Source organism: Sapajus apella, unplaced genomic scaffold, assembly GCF_009761245.1.
Source record: "Sapajus apella isolate SASKATOON/1434 unplaced genomic scaffold, GSC_monkey_1.0 scaffold24, whole genome shotgun sequence".
NCBI lineage: Eukaryota > Metazoa > Chordata > Mammalia > Primates > Cebidae > Sapajus > Sapajus apella.
In genome coordinates, this window is record NW_022436964.1 from 8,969,884 (window position 1) to 8,990,409 (window position 20,526).

General features: G+C 40.3%; 1 protein-coding gene across 5 annotated transcripts in view; it reads right to left on the minus strand.

Annotated features, from left to right (window-relative positions):
• Positions 1–20,526, minus strand: part of PCSK5 (proprotein convertase subtilisin/kexin type 5) — a 463,699-nt gene that overhangs the window by 182,260 nt on the left and 260,913 nt on the right. For 4 of the 5 annotated variants that reach the window (XR_004272619.1, XM_032290888.1, XM_032290887.1 and 1 more), the window contains exons 11-13: positions 14,735–14,852; positions 12,424–12,612; positions 1,917–2,053 (exon numbers count right to left, since the gene is read on the minus strand). Coding sequence is in view for 3 of the 5 variants with exons in the window: in XM_032290888.1 (XP_032146779.1) it covers positions 1,917–2,053; positions 12,424–12,612; positions 14,735–14,852 (444 nt within the window). In the remaining 2 variants the exon portion in view is untranslated. Of the gene's footprint in view, positions 1–1,916; positions 2,054–12,423; positions 12,613–14,734; positions 14,853–20,526 lie in introns of those variants that run through there. The other variant, XR_004272620.1, reaches the window with a different exon arrangement.

Genomic DNA, 20,526 nt, shown 5'->3' on the forward strand with positions numbered 1-20,526 from the left:
CATCTCAATACCTCTAAAATGACTGGAGGTGACCAGGGTTAAATGTGAACATTTAAATAGTATAAACAGATGCCAATATTACAAAATAGATAACTATAGATGATTTGAGTTACTGTAGAGTTTTAAACACACATAATCATAGTAAGCGTATAGACTCAACTTCTTGAGGGCAGAGGGATTTGTATTCATGGCCTCTGATCCTTAGATGCGATGCATGGTTAACCAGTAGCCCTTAGGAGGAGCCTAGTCGCATCATGGAGAGTAGAATTGCTGGTGTCTGGTGGTAATCATGAACAGAGTCACTTTTAGTAAGTTTTATAACTGTTTAAAATGCTCAATAATGTACTCTTTATGTCTGCACCTTCCTTAGTACACAACTGCCTCCTTTTGACAGTGTTTATTTCTCTGGAGTCTCTTGCCCCATAAGAGTCCAGCAGTGATGCATGCTAACAGGTCACAGCCCAGTCACCAGGCTTCCGTTTCACCTACGTGCCATAAATCTGTGCATCCTCATGGAAGGGGCAATAAGCATGCACTGCAAAGAGGAAGAAAGGAGAGAGGAAGGTCCTGGGAACTATGTAGATGACTAAGAGGTGAAAGGGTCTAGAAACTCTGTTCTATAATCTGAATGTTCTCTCTATCAGTCCTGTCTATTGACAAATATTTGCTTTCTTGATAAAACCTTGGTAACCACTATATCCAGGCTGAATCCTGGAGGTGAGCTAGGCACAGATACTCTTTAACAAACCATTTATTCTGATTCATTGTGACCTGGCCACCATTCTGGCTTTGACCTCGCTGATTACAGGACCAGTGTGGCAACAAAGATGAACCTCATCACAGAATGAGGGAAAAGAGAGAGCCAAAATGTACAGTCAACAATGGACGTCTCAGAATGAGTAACTTTCTCAAAGTGGTAGGCAACAGTCTGGCAAATGTGTCCTTTATCCCTGTGTTCTGCTGTGTGCCTCCTTTGTCCTGTGCAGCTATCTGCATCTGAATGGTATACACTCCTACAATTACAGAATGTGTAGGTTACTTCATTCTGTAATCTGGAGAGGGCTAGAACTGGATGCCAGTCCTAAAACTTCCCCCGAGCCTGGTTCTTCTAAAGAGGACTGGATAGAGCATTGAGAAGGAGGACTTTATCTGACGGCTGAAGATGTGCTCATGGAAGGATGGGAAGCTAGTTAATTATCAAACAGATCATTCACTGCTGAGCCACACACTCTGTAGGGCTCTGTAATAGGCGACACAGTCTCTCACCGTTGCCTTGTACTTTCCCTTATTTTATATTATAAACAAGCTTCACACATTAGCATGAAGCGGGGAAGAGGCTGTGTGCAGAAAGACTCTGAGCCTACCTGAAAAGATCTTTGTTAACATCGTAATTTCTGTTTTACATCTCAAGAAGGGTTTCTTTTTCCTTGGCTCTTGGGCTCATGCAGGGCGGAATACCATCATCATTTTCTTTGGTGGTATCCAGATTAGCTGGCATAGGCCGAGCTCAATGTCTTGCCTACACTGAAAAGTAAATTTAGGGAAAACTAAAAAGAAATAGAGAACTAAGGAAGCCTGTCTCTTCTTGTGAAATTATGCAACTGAACTCATTGCTACAAAGAAAGTCTGGAAAGCTGATTAGAAATGTGGATCATGTATTCTGAAACATCAATCAAAACCTGTCATGTTTTATTCTATAATATATGTATTCTTTATTTCCTATCCTTAAATTGTTACCTCTTGAATGGTAATCTTGAGAACTGAAATATGTGCAGGTAATTCAAAGCACACATGAAATGAAATCACATGAAAAAAGATGATGCTAATGTGGGTGAGTGTGACACACTCTTTGGCCAAAACATACTCCATCATTTTCTTCTACACAGTAGACCAAAGTATAGAAAGGGAGTTCTCACCTGGAGTCTTAAAGTTCCTTAGCTGAGAGGGAGTATCATACACTTCAAGGACCCAGTCACCAGCAGCTCGTTCTCCCCAGCAATGAATGGTCATGAACTCCCAGTTTTTAAATCCTTCCATGGAATGATCAAATAACCTGAAAGAGAACCATAAAACATCGTTATGTAGAGTATTTCAAATCCAGTGAGGGTCTAGTTAAGACTGCGATCAACACTTTTTTTTTGGTATTCATTAGCAAGTGCAGCTGGGTGCTGGAGCTGCATCCTGGAGGTCACTAATTTGCAGATATATATATATATATATCACCGTTTTGCCACAGAGAAACAGAACTGGGGCTGGCAATGTAACAGCAAATCTGGAAGGGAAATCCCACTGGGGATCCAGAAAACCAGGTTACGACTTTACCTACAAGATTAACAGTAGAGTATTGAAGATGTGGAACAACTGTAGCTCTCTTACACTGCTGATGGGAGTGCAAAATGATACCAGGCTCCGGAAAACAGTTTGACTGTTCTTATAAAGTGACACACACACTCACCATAAGACTCAACAATCCCCCTCCTACCCATTTAAACTTCATGATAAATGAAGTCATATGCGCACATGAAAAACTTCATATGAATGTTCATAATCCCCCCAAGCTGTAAACAACTCCAGTGTCTATCAACTGGTGAATGTGTAAACAAATCATGGTACAGTTGGCCCACTGTATCTGTAAATTCTGCATCTGTGAATTCAATCACAGGTTGAAAAATGCATGGCTGTATATCCATACAACTACCCAGTAATAATTACTAATACATACCATGACATGCATGAGTTTCAAAAATATTATGGTAAGTGAAGAAGCCAGACACAAAAGACTACATACTGCATGATTCAATTTATATAATATTCTGGAAAGGGCAAAATTATAAGTAAAGAAACAGATCAGTGGTTGCCAGGGGCTGGGGAGGAGAGGGGAAAAGAGGCATGGAGAATTTCTGAGGGTGATGGAATTGTTTTATATGTTGAAAGTAATGATGTGTGGCTATACAGCAAAACAGATTTGTCAAAACTCACTGAATTATTTACATTAAAAAACTGAATTATATTGTAGGTAAATTATACTTCAGTAAAAAGACTGCCCACTAATGTTATCCAGCTCAGGGAGTTATGCCTGAAATCCCAGCCTAGATCCTGCTCTTTCAGCCCTTCCAATGATTTCCAAAGCTTCTAATTTGCAGTCTCTTTCTGCCTGAAATAGAATTATTCTGTTTCCTGCAATGGAATCCTGAAAGATATAAAATACAAAGGGAAAGAAAACAAACAGAATTCCTTTCAAGAATAAAGAGACATTAATAATATATAATATTAGTATACTAAGAAATAAGTGGGTACAGTGGTTCATGCCTGTAATCCCAGCACTTTGGGAGGCTGAGGTGGGCAGATCACCTGAGGTGAGGAGTTCCAGACCACCCTGCATGGTGAAACCCATCTCTACTAAAAATACAAAAATTAGCCAGGCATGGTGGCGTACTTGTAGTCCCAGCTAGTCGACAGACTGAGGCAGAAGAATCTCTTGAACCCAGGAGGCAGAGGTTGCAGTGAGCTGAGATCGTACCACTGCGCTTCAGCTTAGGCGACAGAGTAAAACTCTGTCTTAAAAAAAAAAAAAAAAAAGAAACATATTACTTATACAGGTATATAACATAGACTTCACTACGCAAATAAATATCTAAAAGATATAGAAGACGTTTTCTGTAAAGATGAAACCTACATAGTAGAGAATAAAAGATGGGACAAGTACTTTTTTATAGTACATAAAAAATTATGTACATCTATTATTTCACTGAAAAAAAATAAAAAAGGGTAAAAAATTGCAAGTGAGAGAGGCAGAGAGGAAAAATATCTATTAAAATTTTCTTAGGAGCAATTGTGTCCAGTAACTGGGATATTTCTCTACTTCAATGGGGACAAATGGTAATAAAGGCTATGGTAAGCGAAGTTTGACAGCTATTCAGAACACACAATCAACTCTCTTTGCTTTAGTCTCAGTTTACCAGGCAAATTGGTGGTTATAATTTGGCCTTCTCTGTACATCTTCCCATTGAGAGAAAATGTGTGCTTCTAAACATAACTAGTTCAATCTTCTTATAACAATATAGTAGAACTCTTATTTTTAAAAAACATATTCTATCAGTGTGTCTGAGGCTCTTTCTAAAATGCCAGCAGGATTCTAAAGCTTAAGGGTTCAGAAACACAATTTTGGACCGTGATAGGTAAATGGCTAACACTTTGCAGTTCCCTAGAGAAAAGCAGTAACAGGAAAATCACCTGCTGTATGTTCCTGAACCCTTGAAAGATAAAAGAATGAAAATTATTGGGCAGCATTCTTGGGTGTCCCATGGTCAAAAAATTTGGGAAAGGCTGAATTAAAGATGAATAGAACCTTTTAATGGAGGACATCTCAGATCTTTAGAATATGCAATGTGTTTTGTTAATTTCCATAACGGGATTAATTGGAAGGTGGTGATTTTCAAACTCTACCTGGACATAAAGCCTATTCTCTCTCTCTCTTTTTAGAACATCTCTATATAATTTATGGATATTCCCTCTCAAAATAGAGGAGTGTGACGCTTCAGTGAGGAACCAGGTTGGATCTGGCAACTCTGCCTCATGATGACAAGGATGAAGATGGTAACTTTTTAGATGAATAGTTTCCCACCTGAATCGGACCTCAATAGAGTAAGGAAGGTGCACTTTATGGAGATCCTACAATCCACTGAGCAACCGCAATAGGCTCATTTCACAAGTTTATGGCTTAAGACTGGACTTGGACAAGAAGAAATGGCTGTGTCATTGTACACTTAACTTGAATCCATTGAGTCCTTCACTGAAAACCCATGACATGTGTACGTTGGGCAAAAAGGCAACAGCGATAGGGCAAGAGAGGCTTTGTCAAACTGCCCTTTCTAACAGAGAGATGTTGTATAGGGAATATGTTGATACAGAAATGACTAGAGGCAGAAAAGCAGTTTAGAACCACTTCCCCCCTTTATCCCCACAGCTCCGGCTTAAGCTCTACTTCATGGGGGCCATGGTGCCATCTGAGGGCACTGAAGCAATAACTTGTCACATAATACCTCTTCAAGAGTGCCGAACTTAAAAGCAGTTCCCAAACAGTTTAGATAGAACATTTGGCTCACTGCCTCACATCCAAAAACTACAAAGGAGACTTGAAGCTGCCATCACATGAGGGGCAGTCTTGTTTCCAAAACCTCAGCCAACTTTTAATCACTCATGGGTCGATGATTTGACGGCTGGATTAGCAGACCCTACGTTTCTTCCCTTCCACCCTTTCCTGTCCACCTTTGAAAGTCATTCCATTACTACCAATCACTTTCAAATCACATGGGGAACAAAAATTAAATATAAACTGAGTGCCAAGAAGAAATATCCACAAATCAGAATTCAAATAAGTGTTTCAAAGCCCAAACACAAATGGGCTTCGTCCATGCGGCTAAGCAGTTTTCTACCCCCTGGTCTCTTCAAATTATTCAGAGTTGGAATGTTCATTAATTTCATGTGAATATAAAAGTTGAGGAGAGGAATGAAAATGCAGCCAAACACCACCATCACACTTTGTTGAAAGAGTTGATAGGGAAAAAACCAGGCACGATGGTGGTTGTGTCAACTAACTGGGCTTCACATTTCTAGTTTCATTCCGTCCTTTATAAATACACATCGTTGTGTATTTTGACTTCGATTCAATACTTCACCTACTTCCTATTTTCTACCAGAGTAACATTAAAGAAACTGCATCTCTGCATATAACAAAAGGTAATATAACTTGTAGATTTGCTTTGCATTGCAAAGAACATACTTGCTTAAGACAATCGAGTGTCAAACCATGGACACCTGCTAAGGAGATTCTAATTGTGGGATCTTCTTTTATCAACTAAAAAGTTTAATGCCCAGTGTGAATGTCTGTGCTGTGCCAACAGGGAAGAAATTAGACACATGCCAACATTATTAGTGTGGGTAAAATGTCAATAAAGCAGAGCTAGTGTGCTGAAAGCCTAAGTAGATTAACTCCATGCCTTTATCCACTTCTCCTCTTGCAGCGGAATTCTGTCCTGTCAAAGTTGGCTTCATAATCATTGCTCGATGAAATGATATATGCATGTGGTGGCAAAAATTATGCATCCAGTTATTAAAATGGTGCCCCACAGCCCCATCCCTGTGAGTGGTTTTCAAATAAATTACTCTGGATGAAGCCTGGTAAAAAGACTGCCATCAAATGTAGTATATCCTTTTGAGGAATTAACTCAGGAAATAACTCATATAATTACTGTAAGCTTTATTCTCCCTTCCTCCTAAAGAGTCTAGCCAATGTATCAAGGCTACAGCATTCTTCTATGATGTCACGGCAACTCAATAACAAGATGTTTTATAAATCCTGACAGCTATGTGTTATCATATAATTATTTCTAAAATTGTAAATGGATCTTAATTTCAGAATCATCTACTACTATTCAAACGGTATTTATGTTCACTACAGAACTAGACATTAGGCCAATATTCCTGTAAGCTTTCTCTTTTCTATTTTTATTTTTTTAAAGTGGTTCATTACAATTTAAGGTAGAGCTGGAAGAACTCACTTGGCTCTCCTGTAGTTGAGTTTTTGTTTTTTTTTTTTTCAAATGTTTGGCTTTTGTAAGTTTTAAATAATTTCTTCTGATACAGGGTATTTAAAACATACTATTTGCTTTCTCTCTTTCCTAAATTGCTTCTTTAAGAAAGATCAAGGAGAAAGGAACTGGTTCTAGAGGTCTGTAATACCTAAAATAAGTTTTTTGTTTTTTTTTTTTTTGGGTAAAAAACTTCCAATATGCAAACTATTATCAACTCATTCACCAACCCCAAAATGCATTCCTTCTTGTGGGTACATAAGTACTTAATCTGCTTGAAGATTTAAATCATTTTAGAGTAGATGGCTTTTCCTGAAGTATCTGTTTTGTATTATAAACCCCTTTGTCATTTCCTTGCACAGCATCCAGCAGCATACTGCTCCCAAGTCTTTTGATGCCACAAAAGTAATAAGAATGTGTATGAAAAAGCTGGATGATCTTTTAAATCCTTGCTATTTAAAGTGTGGTCTGTGGACAGGCAGCTTCAGTATCACCTGGGAGCTTATTAGAAAGGCACATCCTTGGACCTCACCCCAGACTGATAGAGTTAGACTTTTAAGAGAGGGGCCCAGCCATCTGCATTTGATAGTGTCGTGTACCAAGTGCTTTGAGAAGCACTGTGTAAATAAGAGTTACCACTTATTAAGTGCTTACTATGCTAGGCACTGTGCTAAGAATGTAACTGTACATGATCTTAATATGTGTACCCACCAACCCTGTGAGGTATATACTATTACATCTATTTTATAAGTGAGGAAATTCGATTTTCTAAATTCAAACACAGATACTGGTGAAGTCAAGACAAACCCAGCTCTGTCTAACTCCAAAGGCTGTACCTTCTTTTGAATGAAGGGAGAAGGTTCATGTGGTTGGGTGTTACTGGAATGTAAAACATTCACTGCAAAAGTTTAATTTTTACTGCAAGCCACAGACGCATTTATATACCACGATGCCTTACAAATGTCAATAGTCTGTCATTGAACATTTGGGTAGGGAAGTGACAGAAATGACTAAAACATAAACACTACATTTAAAACATATTTAATTATAGGACCCTATAGGTTTTGCAGATTAGAAAGTATACCTTCTCTCTATTTAAGACCATAATTAGAAGCACAGATATTCATCTGTAATCAAATTTAGAAAGGGAGGCAAAGTTTCAGCTTTCAGTCAGAGGCCAAAATTTAGAACGGAGAGCCAGTACATCTAAGCTAAATCTAAAACTCAATGAGGGAGATTTGGAGGAGGCGGAAAGACAGCTTTTCATAATTCTAACAAGTGCAGTTGAAGAAAGAATCTGCTGGGATAAGCTTGTGTTTGAAAAATTTTGACACAGGCAGACTTTGAATGTGACATAGTATATAGGCTTATATCTGAAGTTGCTCTTATCTAAAAACATTTTCAAAGGACCCAAGCCCACCTGGCTTTTCCCTACACGCTTGGCCTCCATGCTCTTTATAGAAGTAAATAACTTGCTGTGAATATTCAATTTGCCTTTTTGTTAGGCAGGGGATACAGGCCAAGGGGAGAACTGAGAGGGTGGGAGGGTAGGGGGAGAACAAAGGAAAGTCCACTCCAGGACTTCTCCATTGACCCACGGCGCCCACCCACTGAATGATCCACGGGGCTTGCCAGGGGAGCATGCATGCCGGGCTAATGGGGCACGGAGCTCAAGCTGGACTGGAGCGCCGAATGCTGCTGAGTGCCTTCCAGCGCTTAGCACCTGCAGATGCTTGGGGAAACTGTTTCTCCTCTAACAGCTGTTCTCCACGGGAGTTCAGGCAAGTGCCCATCAGCCACGACAGGGAGCCACTGAGGGGCTCCAGACGGCCCACACAGACTACATCAACATGTTCAGAATGTTGCAGAAAACAGACTCTCAAGGAATTCCTGTGGCGAGGGGATAAACAATTCTGAAGAATTCCTCACTGAAATATCTAGGCAAATAAGGACTTCTGGAAAGCCAACCATAGTGACCACAGTTTCAGGTCCCCAAACTAGGATGCATATTTTGTCAGTACTGAACAGGAGAGCACTGTCCTCTGGACCCTCCCCTCTGCTTCATCCTCATTGTCCGGTGTCTGGTAATTTCATCACAAAGGAGAGCTGATGCCAAGTGAGCCTCCAGATTCTAGTTCCTTCTCCCAGGAGCCAACACGCAGTCTGCTGTGAGTAAGCCATAGAGCAGGGGAGCTGCTTCAAAGGCCGTGGGGAGTTTTCCACATTGGCTGCCAGGCTAGTTAAGTGTGCAGTGTTGGAAATTCTAATTCTGGATGAAAAGAGTCACCCTGCCCCCAGAGGGGTAGGACAGATAAAATGGGGAAAATTCTGCCACAAGAAGCCGACATCTTCATCCCAAACGACCTCTGCTAGGGAAACATTGTTTTAAACTTTTCAGAATCCTTATTAAAAAAAAAAAAAAAACCAAAACTTTTGTTCACTGCTTTAAATAGTCCTCCTGAGAAATCTTGATTTCTCTGAAAAAAAGACGAGGTCTGGCAGGGGAGGTATTTATTGCTGTTACCGATCATCTCTGGCAAATTCCTTCTAAAACCTGACCTCTTCATTTTTTCCTTCCCCACAGTGGAGACGGATTATCTTGCATACCAACATGAAGGACACCAGGAGCAAAGCAGGCCTTTGCTTCACCTCCTCGCCACCCCTTTCTATGCCCTTGTTCCCAGCTCTCCATTCTGGGAATGTCCTTTGAATTGGGGCCAAGGTGAGAAGGCACGAGGCCTCCTTGCCACTAGGTCAGAGACTGAGAGGTTTTCAGTAGAGGTTTCCTCTAATGAAATGAAAGCTTCAGCATACGCCAGATGGAAAGAGTGCCAAAAGAAACTGTCTTTCTTGAGCTGCCTCGGTAGGAGGGACGCTACCAGTGTCAAGCACAGCAGGACTGGGGGAGCCAGGCCCGGGAAGGTGGCCATTCGTGGTTTTGGGACCTGGCGCAGCTGTTTCACATGGAAAGGCTCAGCTGCTTGGAGCAATAATTCTGGGGAGCTTGTAGACAAATGAATTCGTAACATCCTTTACATTTCTTGGGGTGTCCAGCTCCCTCCAATCTCCGCACTCTCTATTTCTCTTCGGTGGCTACTTATTTTCAGGAATGAGATGGAGGATAAATGAGAGCAGCACTTGAAGAAATGTCTCCAGACCAAGAAGACATTCTGGGAGCAAACTTTATTCCCAGGTGGTCTTGATGAGGGAGACCAAGGTGCGCTATGGAAGCTCCTGTCACCGAGCGTCTGAAATGCCTGTTTCTTTTCTCTGACACAAGTCACGCAGTGCTCTTGTGTTCAGCACTTTGCAAAGAGCAAAGCAGATGTCAGCTGTTGAAGAATGCATGTGAGCCTGAAGCCAGCAATACTGCAATCCACCAAGTAACTGTGATGGAATCCATAGCGCCTCTGCTCACAAGTTTCCTCACTGACGTCATTTCAGGGGAAGCCAAAAATAAATAGCGAAATATGCAGGAAGAGCCCAGACAGGCTGAAGAGGTTGAGTTTTTCAAGCAAACAGCAACAGCAGAGGGACTGTTTCTCTGCAAGGGAGGGGGCTCGGGGAATAAGGTCCACACATATGTCAAGCAAACCTTTGACTTCAGCAGGTTACGTTTTCAAGTTAAAAATGTTTCACCAGGATACATTTTCAAGTTAAACCCAAATGAATAATGGTAAAGAAAGGAAAACAGAAAAAGGAAGAAATAAAGGCCTTCCCTGGCTCCGGCAACAACAGCTAGAGAGACCTTCATTAATCACGTAATTGTGTATCCGAAGCTTTGCTTGCTGGAAAGAAAACTCAGGCAGGTAGCTGCAATTACCCTGCAGGCAGCCGGCTGAGGCCTCTTTGTCTGCAGTGGGAGGAGGACATGAGGAAATGCCCAGGGATTCTGGGCTGAGGAATCCTTATGTTCCTTGCACCTGCATACACTTATTCTGGCAAAGCCACACTTCACATTTAAAGTACTAAACCCAGGTTTCTCACATACTAATGGAAGATGTTAGGTTTGAAAGAACACAGCAAGCCTAAGCACAGAAATAAAATGCACATGAAGATTCTGGATTCTGGGCTGGGCGCAGTGGCCCATGCCTATAATCCTAGCACTTTGGGAGGCCAAGGGAGGATCACTTGAGGTTGGGAGTTCAAGACCAGCCTGGCCAACATGGTGAAACCTCATCTCTACTAAAAATACAAACATTAGTTGGATGTGGTGGCACATGCCTGTAATTCCAACTCAGGCAGGAGAATCCCTTGAACCTGGGAGGCAGAGGGTGCAGTGAAATAACATTGTGCCAACATTGCACTCTAGACTGGGCAACAGAGCAAGAGTCCATCTCAGAAAAAAAAAAAGATTTCAGATTCTATTATATTCTTCTTTCATTTTCTAACTGTCCTATAGTAGATTAAGTTGGCGGTTTTTAAAAGCAACTGGGCAAGTTCAGTCTCACTGTTGGTGTGCAGACTTTCATGGGCCTCTTGCCTCTCAACACCTCTGGCCTGTTGTTAGTGTTCTAACAAAGATCACCACTGCCATGGTCACCTGGCGTGTGGACAAGTGGCTACGTCTACATAAAAGGTTGACTTTCATTTGAACTATACATGCCACTGATAAGAAAGTTTTTGCTTTCATTAAATGTTCTTCTGGGAGGAAAAAAAAATCAAAGAAGCTTTAGGCTGTGGTTTGTGTTTTAGAACCACCATGGGAATGAGGGCTGTCAGACAACCTGACATCTCCTCTCTTCGGTCCCACTTGCTGATAACTTTCTCCCAAGCTCCCAGCCACTCAAAAAACCCAGGGAGCAAAAGAAAATGTGTGATAGAACATTCTGGCTATCTTCTCTTAGCAAGATCTTGGCCTGTACAGAATATAGTCACTTACCTGCTGAGGGAGTATTCTGGAGGAAGCAGGGAGAAGGAGAGCAACAGGAGAAACTGAGTGCCCTCAAGCACAATGAAGACTAAAGAGTCAACCTTGTTATGATTTCCGTTCTTTTGCATTTGCTGAGGGAAATAGGGAAATAGGGGAGGGACAGCGGAGGGGTGGGGAGTTGGGGGGATGGCATGGGGAGAAATGCCAGATATAGGTGAGGGGGAGGAAGGCAGCAAATCACACTGCCACGTGTGTACCTATGCAACAATCTTGCATGTTGTTCACATGTACCCCAAAACCTAAAATGCAATTAAAAAAAAAGAGTCAACCTTAAAAACAGGGGTCAGCAAACCACAGTCCTCAGGCCAAATCTGGCCCGCTGCCTGTCTGTCAGTAAAGTTGACTGGCACACGGGCAGGCCTATTCATTTATATTGTCTAGGTGGCTTCCGTACTGGAAAGGCAGAGTTGAGTAGTTGGAATAAAGACCTGGCTTACACAGCTTCATATATTTACTGTCTGGCTTTGTGCAGAAAAATTTGTTAATACTTGCTTTAAAAAAATAGTATTCCCTTTAACCTTTGAAAGTAAGTGCTTGGGAAAGAGAATTTAGTTAATCTGTAATGAATGGCAGGAGACATGTAATGGTGGGGGAGGGGATCTCAGAGGCCTTAGGAGTTAGTGCACTGCAGTTCTTTTGTAGGATAAAGAACAAGTGGCCTTCAATTTTTCTACTGCATCCTTTTCTTAGCCAACTATTAAAGGCCCCACTTCTCTACGTGTACAGATTATAGGCAGCTTTACACTCTGTATTTATGAGCAGTGAGATCGTGACATCTAAACGCCCCTTCTGCTGGTTCCCAGGGTAGGTGGAAGAAGCAGCTGTTCCCTTCCACCTAAGGAATAGCTGTGTGTCGCTGGCTGTGACTACTACACTGGTGGGCAGAGGCCATTGCTGTACCTGTTGGCCAAAAGCTGAGACCTAGTTCCCGAGGGTGAGGTCAGGTAGATGGCCAGGTCTCCTCTCCGGGGATGAGTGATGGTGATTCGCACAACCACATGCTCCAGGTAGTTGACATGGCGGTTGGGGTTATCTGAGCAGCCCGAAGCTTTGTAGATGGAGCGCACTGCACTGTTAGGGCGGATTGTCCTGCAACAGAGAGAGAGGGAGTTTGAGCAAATGACATCACAGAGTTCAGCTGAGTGAACCTGGAGGCATGGAATAAATACACAATGTAAGACAAGCAGCTGATTGCTGGATACTGAACAATCGTGCTATCACCCAAATGACTGGGTCACTGAAAGGATTACCAGTTAGCGGGAAAGATGCAAGGGAGAGGTGAAAAAGGAATGAGGTTCTTTCATGTTCATGCAGATAGATCTCAAACTTGAGTGTGCATTGATATCACCTTATTAACACACAGATTGCTGGCCCCAGAGTGTATGACTGAGTAGGTCTGGGATGGATCTCAACAATTTGCATTTCTAACAAGTTCCCAGGTGATAGCGATGTAGCTGATCTATGAAACAGACCATGAGAACCACTGCACTGTGGTACAGTGGAAGCTTGGGAATTAGCATATGGGGGTTCACATCCCTTGTTCTAGAATCCACCAGTACATTCGTCCCTCTTGCCTACAGGTTCCTGTCTTCCTCTCTAGCTTCCTCCTTTGCCACAGCTTCCCTTGAACACTGGGGCTGTACACAATGGCATCAGATTCAACCTCTGGGGTAATTCAAGTTTCCCACCTTGGGGACTTTGCACACACTACTCTGCTTGAGTACTTTTTGTTGTTGTTGTTGATGTCCTTACGGCTAAGTCTTCTTCCTTCAAGGTCAAAGCTTAAATTTCCCCTCTCTGAGACCTTCATGGAGCCATAGGTGAAAATATGTCCCCTATCTCTTATTTTTTATATTTTTAAAATTTCTGACATTCGATTATAATTTGTAATTATCTACTTATTACATTTTTGGTTTGATGCCTTCATTAGACTGTAAGCTCCACAGGGTGGTAGAAAGCATTACTTATTCTCCTTTTTATTCCTAATATTTTGCTCAGTGCTTGATATTCAGTAAGTATGAGAAAAATACTTAGTGAATGAGTTTGTGAATAAATAAACAAATAATTCTTTTATCCCATTTCCTCATTTGTCAAATGAGAATAATACCCAGGTCATTAAACAGCTTTAAGAGGAAAACATACATGAAGTTTCTACCTGTGGCATGGCCCATAGTAAGTGCTCAATAAACACTGGTTAACTTTCTACCCCTTTGTTTTTTCTCTCTCATTTTTTGCCACAAGAGCAGAATGAAAATAAACCCCAACAACTTTAGTTGATTTATTTTTGCTTCCTAACAAATTTTCTCAAGAAATACAGTAACTCTAGTTTCATCATTAACCAAAGATCAAAAATAGTTTTTCAGAGAGAAAAGTCACTGAACAGGAAGCCAAGAACAAAACACTAATAAGCCTACTCAGATAGAATCCTGTTGGCAAACGCTGTCAGCACAGCCTCCAAGTCTGTGCTACGAAAACTGCGGAATAGGCCATGAAATCTGTGAGTAAACTGCAATCTCATTTACTGAACATTTTGCACCACTCTTTGGATAATTACACTGTAAAGAGTTGTTACAGTCTTTAAAAGTACACTGACTTCTGGAGAACACTTGTACCATCAAATAGAAATATTGACAGTAGAAAACTTTCAAGAGCCCAGGGGTAAGCATATCCCACAATCCCTTTTAAAAAGATACTATTCTTCTTTGCTTTTTTTTTGTTTTGTTTTGTTTTTGGAGACGGAGTCTCACTCTGTTGCCCAGGTTGGAGTACAGTGGCAAGATCTTGGCTCATTGCAACCTTCGCCTCCCAGGTTAAAGCAATTCTCCTGCCTCAGCCTCCCAAGTAGCTGGGACTACAGGTGCATGCCCTCACGTCCGGCTAATTTTTCTATTTTTAATAGAGATAGGGTTTCACCATGTTGGCCAGGATGGTTTCAATCTCTTGACCTTGTGATCTTCCTGTCTCAGCCTCCCAAAGTGCTGGGATTGCAGGCGTGAGCCAAAGATGATTTTCTTTTAAGGATTCTTGGGCTATATTAGTATGAATTTAATAGCTCAGAATTCTAGACATTCTATTACAATTTCATAGTCACATTATAGTGAAACTACAGAAGCTTTTAGCTTCCATGTGTAACAAGGGGCCGTCTTGAGCGGTTGACTGGCTTGCTCTATTTTGGGGCATTGTCATGCTGTTTGCTAGCAGCAAGCATTACTTGATTTGTCGGTCTGTGCTCTCCACACACACGTGCTGCCGGGGAACAGTGGTCCACTTCTCTGCCTCCATCACCATGGCTTCTGCGTCCATCAGTCCAAATCCATAAAGATGGCTCACTGTGGAAAGCAAGAGACTGGTCAGTTTCACTAAATTACGTATGCCGAGTTATAACGTCACTCAGTAGAGACCCCAAATACACCCCTGTGGGATCCTAGCTATCTTTCCAGCAATGATTTGAAAAATAAAGCAAAACAAATACATGATCATGTCAAGAAAATAAGACATGTGTACAGTTTTCATTATCTATTCACTACCAGTAACATGACTATCATTTATGGATTGTTACTCCATGTCTACATTTTTACATTTAGTCCTCCCGACAATCTTCAGATGTTAGTGCCATTATTATCACCATTCATTAATGAGAAAACTGAAAAACAGACAAAAACTCAGCCAAGATTAACTAGCAAGTCAGTGGTTGAACTAGATTCCAATGCACATAGTTTTTCTCCAGGGCCCCACTGTTTAATCACTTGCATTTAAGTGATGACATCATTGCTTTCATAAGATAATTAATAGGTTTAAAGAGAAGTAACAATGTATATGACTTCTTGTAGTGCAAGAAGAACTTACAAGAGATAGCCATATTCTGACATATCTAGTAATTAGGTTGACTACCTTAGAAGACATAAATTATTACCTTTCTTCTAGCATATACAAAATTTATTAAACTTTATCCATGAAATATTTGGAGGCCTCTAGACTTTTATGCCACCTTTGTGTCTTTGAATCTTTTAGGTCTCAGCATGCCTATTGATCTAAAGCTGAATTTGACATAACTGTCTCAGAAATTTCCATTAGGTACAGGAATACTTGATTGATATAGTAATATCTACATGTGTAGATCTTTCTAAAAATACTTTAAAATTCCTGTTGGTACTTAAAATCTCCACTTCTTATTGAACTGTCTCATAACTTTATATTCAATACTAGGTCATACTTCCAGTTTTTGTCTAAAACATTTTTTATCATCACATGAATGATTTTATGCAAACTTTTATATAGCTGCTTGTGCTTATGGATTATTTAAATACATCAGCTTAATTGTCACATTGTTGTCAGATGTAGTTCCATTCTACCTGCAAAACAATCTCATCATCAAACCTTTTGCTTTAGGAAGGCTACTCCTAGAGATCTCAGTCAGAGGCTGCACTTTCTGCCTCTCTGCCTTTGTCCAGGCTGAGCACTAGGCCTGGCACCCCCTCATTCTTTCTCTCCGCAGAGTTAAGCCCTACTCTAAGTACCTGAAGGCCTGGCTAGTCGATCTTTCCCTCTAGAAGTATTCACTGACCAATAAAATACTCAAAAGACATTTACTGAAATTCGACTACCTGTGACCAGTGAACGTTTCTCCTTTCTACTCTGGTAACTAATTTGTCAATCCATCTGCCCTCCTGTCCATCCATCCATTTATCCATCCATCCATCTATCCATCCATCTCCCCATCCATCCATCTATCCATCCATCCATCCATCCATCCATCATTTATCCATCCATCTCTTCATCCATCCATCATTTCTTGAATGCCTCTGATGTAACACACACTGTATCAGGCACTGCACTTTTTGTCCATGCCATTAATTGCATTGCCCAATTATATCTCTCTGTCAGCAAATGTCTTTTTACTCCAGCTGCATTGTAAACTGCTTGATGGCAGGAACTGGGTCTTGTTTCTTTATATGTTCTATGTTAACATAACTTGATGCACATAAGAGGACAAATCAATTACAGCATATAAAAAAGGGACATTGTACTAGCATGAAAAAATATGGTCTTATTTATGTGATTTGCTAATCACATAATTCTCAGCAAACAAGAAAAAATAACATATAATTTTCTTGTTTTGGGATATTATGATGTGTCTTATCTACATTATTAAATTCATTAAAGCTCCATGTGCACTTTGGGAGGCCGAGGCGGGTGGATCACAAGGTCAAGAGATCGAGACCATCCTGGTCAACATGGTGAAACCCCCGTCTCTACTAAAAATACAAAACATTAGCTGGGCATGGTGGTGCGTGCCTGTAATCCCAGCTACTCAGGAGGCTGAGGCAGGAGAATTGCCTGAACCCAGGAGGCGGAGGCTGTGGTGAGCCGAGATTGCGCCATTGACTCCAGCCTGGGTAACAGGAGCGAAACTCCATCTCAAAAAAAAAAAAAGAAAAAAAGAAAAAAAGCTCCATGTGAGAAATTCTGTGTAAAGAACCATACAAATGTAAGGTCTCGTTACTTTAGTATCAGCAGGATAGAACATATTAAATGAAAAAAGTAAACCTACTTTGCTATGGCATGGATCTATGTAGGAGTTTTATATATGTATTTCGGTAATTATTATTATTATTTTTTAAAACTAAAAAGTAGGCATATTCATTGTAAAACATCTTATCCAGAAAAGAATAAACAAAAGTTATCAAAAACTTTATCCCAAGTTGATCACTTTTATGAACAATCCTGAATATTTAGCTTTAGTTTCATAACATCGTGAAGGGTAATTAAAAAGGGACAGAGGTACTCACATGATACAGAAGAAATTTCAAATTTGGGCTTAAGGGACTAAATTGTGGAGATCTGTTGTAAAAGTTCATGAGAATCACATGTTCTTACTTATCATTTAACCACAGCCTATATCATGTCATCATGGACAGTCAATGGTATTTTTCCATACACCGCCCCCCGACGCTGGGAAAATTGAAATTTTTACCAAAGACGTTATAGGAGGCTGATCAGTCCTTAAATATCTCCCATGATAGTGTCAAGTGGTTTTAAACTAGCACAACTCATCATTTTATTTCAGTTTAGGGAAATAAGAGATTTGATTGGCATGCTGGGGGTGTGGAGAAGGGAGGTGGGGACTTGGAGAGGGAAAGGTCTTTGAGCTGTCCCTGCAATACCAGGAACGTGCCCATCTGAGCGTCCATGCTTGCACTCAGCAGCACTGGCTCCTGTTTTCACCCTCCACTCCTCCGTAACGGTCCACCTAACAGCCATGAGGACATGAATTAACACAAACAATCAGATACAGCAAACACTTCATGCCTGTTAAACAAGCACTTGAGTTAAGTAGAAAAGCACCTTGAGACTTTATGAAGGCCATAAATTTGTTTCCTTTTCCAACTCAATTTCTACCCTCCAGAGACAATGTTTGTTCATGAAACACTCAAACTAGATGCTCAGAAAAGAGGCTGACTAGCCACAGGTAAACTCTACAGACTGGCCGGTCAACCGAAAAAATACGTCATACTAATATAATATTAATAAACAAGAAAACTGGTTGCTGAAGAGATCAATGAAAGTCACTAAGTCAATAAGGGAAACAGCACAATAAATGTGTTGGGCAGATGAACTCCCTCAAAATGTGGCGTCAGTAGGGGAAAGAGCCATTAAGCAGTTTGGAAGTACTAATAATTTTTTGTATAATATAAAATTTTCATACTCAAAATGACCTATAAAGAGAGAAACATTGACTTTTTTTGGTGACCATTTGAGACAAGTCTGTCTTACTCATCCACTGTTACCATGAAGGGCTCCCAAGGGCTCAGGGTATGATTCTCTCCAGGGGCTGTGGAGTGCCTGGCTTAGAGCAGGACTTTCATAAATATTTGTGAAATGAATGAACGGTACTAAGAAGAGAAATGTTATTTAATTCACCAAGTGTCATAAAGTGTTTACTAGGGAATTGTAAGGGGAAATTAAGAGATCTGTTCTTTTTATTGCTGATTTCTGTAAAGTCACCCTTAACATTTGGAATTTATTCAAGGATAGAGCCAATATTCACATTTTACAACGTACAATTACAGCAAATATACCATGCAAACAGTTGGTTATGATATGGCCATTCCATAACTAATCTTACTTACGCACATTTCTCATACCAAGTTCAGAGCAAAAGCTGAGTCCGAATATAATTTTAAGATGATCAAGTGGAAGCTGCTCTGTGCAAGCACTGTGTAAAATGCAAAATTCCATGAAATCAGAGTACTATTAACATTGGTGTGAACAGGAATCCTGACCAGTTCAAATAGAATTTTTCATTCCTAAGGGTGGGGGGGCAGAAACATTCAATTCAGTTTTAACCTTAGTTAAAAATTCAAAAATTAAATATTAAAAAGATATTGAGGGAACAAGGTATGTATATAGAATAATTAAAGATCTTGAAGCAAAGTTCCTGGAGTACATTTCAGAAAGTAAATTTATTTTTTAGTGGAGTGAGGTAGGACAAGCTGTTTCAATAAAGGAGATTTGCAAAACTTGCCTATCATTCTATCTGTTCCTTTAGAGTTAAGGGCTGTTTACATTTTGATAGGTATAAGATATCAATTGAGACCTCACAAATAGGCTCATTTATGGACATAAGCTCAGGAAAGCAGTTTCATTTGGCACCAGAAGTACAGCTAGTTTTTATTCAAAGTTATCCAAAGGCTTTCCCGCTTGGAATAGTCAGATGGACAAGAGAACACAGGAAAATAGTTAATAGTCTCTGGCAGGCATATTCTTATTTTCTGATGAGACCAGAAGTGCTGAGAGGAGATAATTGTTAGGCACTCAAGTAGGTAATTGCGTAGCTGAAAGCAGATTCAGTTAATATACGCAACGGCGTTAGCTAGGAGGCCTAAAAAACTCCATTCTAAAGATAAGCTAAAAGCTCAGCAGGAAAAAAATTAGAAGTTTCTGGGCATAAGAAGCTGTAACCAGGAAAATTTGGTATACGTTCATCTCTTTTAGTGGACTGTCCCTACTAAAGCCAGCTATTTAACATTTTTAAAAAATTACACTGAATGAATATTTCAAGATGCCACTAACATGATTATTGGTAAATCACTCTATAAGTAATTGACTGGTTAAAAAGAGTTTGTGTTCCCTAAAGTGAAAGAGGACCTTTCTGATAAAACACAGTGTTGTTATGCAGCATCCCACACACAAATAAATAAAATGGGGTAAACAAATAAGGCAAACAAGCAACAAAAACTCTCCAAGGAGCCTACCAGAAATTTCGAATTTTGCCTATACCTGAAAAATATGCAACTTAGTAGCAACTATCCATTATTGAGTATTTAATATAAAAGTGCAGCTAAAAATATCTCCTATTCCTTATGACCAGGGAGACTAAATGTCCAAGTTTGCTCAGGACTGTCTGATGTTAGCACTGAAATTCTTGTGCCCTGGGAATTCCCTCATTCCTGGGCAAACCAGGAGACTGGTCACCCTATGTGCAAATGAAATCGGAATGTGACAGTACTATGGAGTGACACGGTACTCTCCCGACTGTTAATATCAATAATCTAGTACCTGGAGGGCAGGCAGGCCTCCTGCACCTATATTTCTATTTCTTAGGCTGCACATAATCATGAAAATATGAAACATGGCCGATAAATTACATTCAATTATTTGATTACATGAAAGCATCAATTTCAATACACTTCACCAATATAAGCTAATAATTGATCCAGTTTATTATTATATCACTCAGGTTGTAAAGCACCCACTCTGTATTCAACACCATACTAAACAGTGAGATCCAAATGCAACAGAAAATAATTTGTGTTCTCACTCAAGTAGGTGGTGAGACGAGAATAACTTTATAATTTGACTGAGAAACAATGAAAAGTACCAAACTGTATAATTACTGTGAGTATAAAACGATGTCCAGAGAGTAAGAAATCAGTCAAATACAAGGGATGTAAAGCAACCTAACAGAGCCAGGTGTGCAGTAAGTACTCAATCCATGTTAGC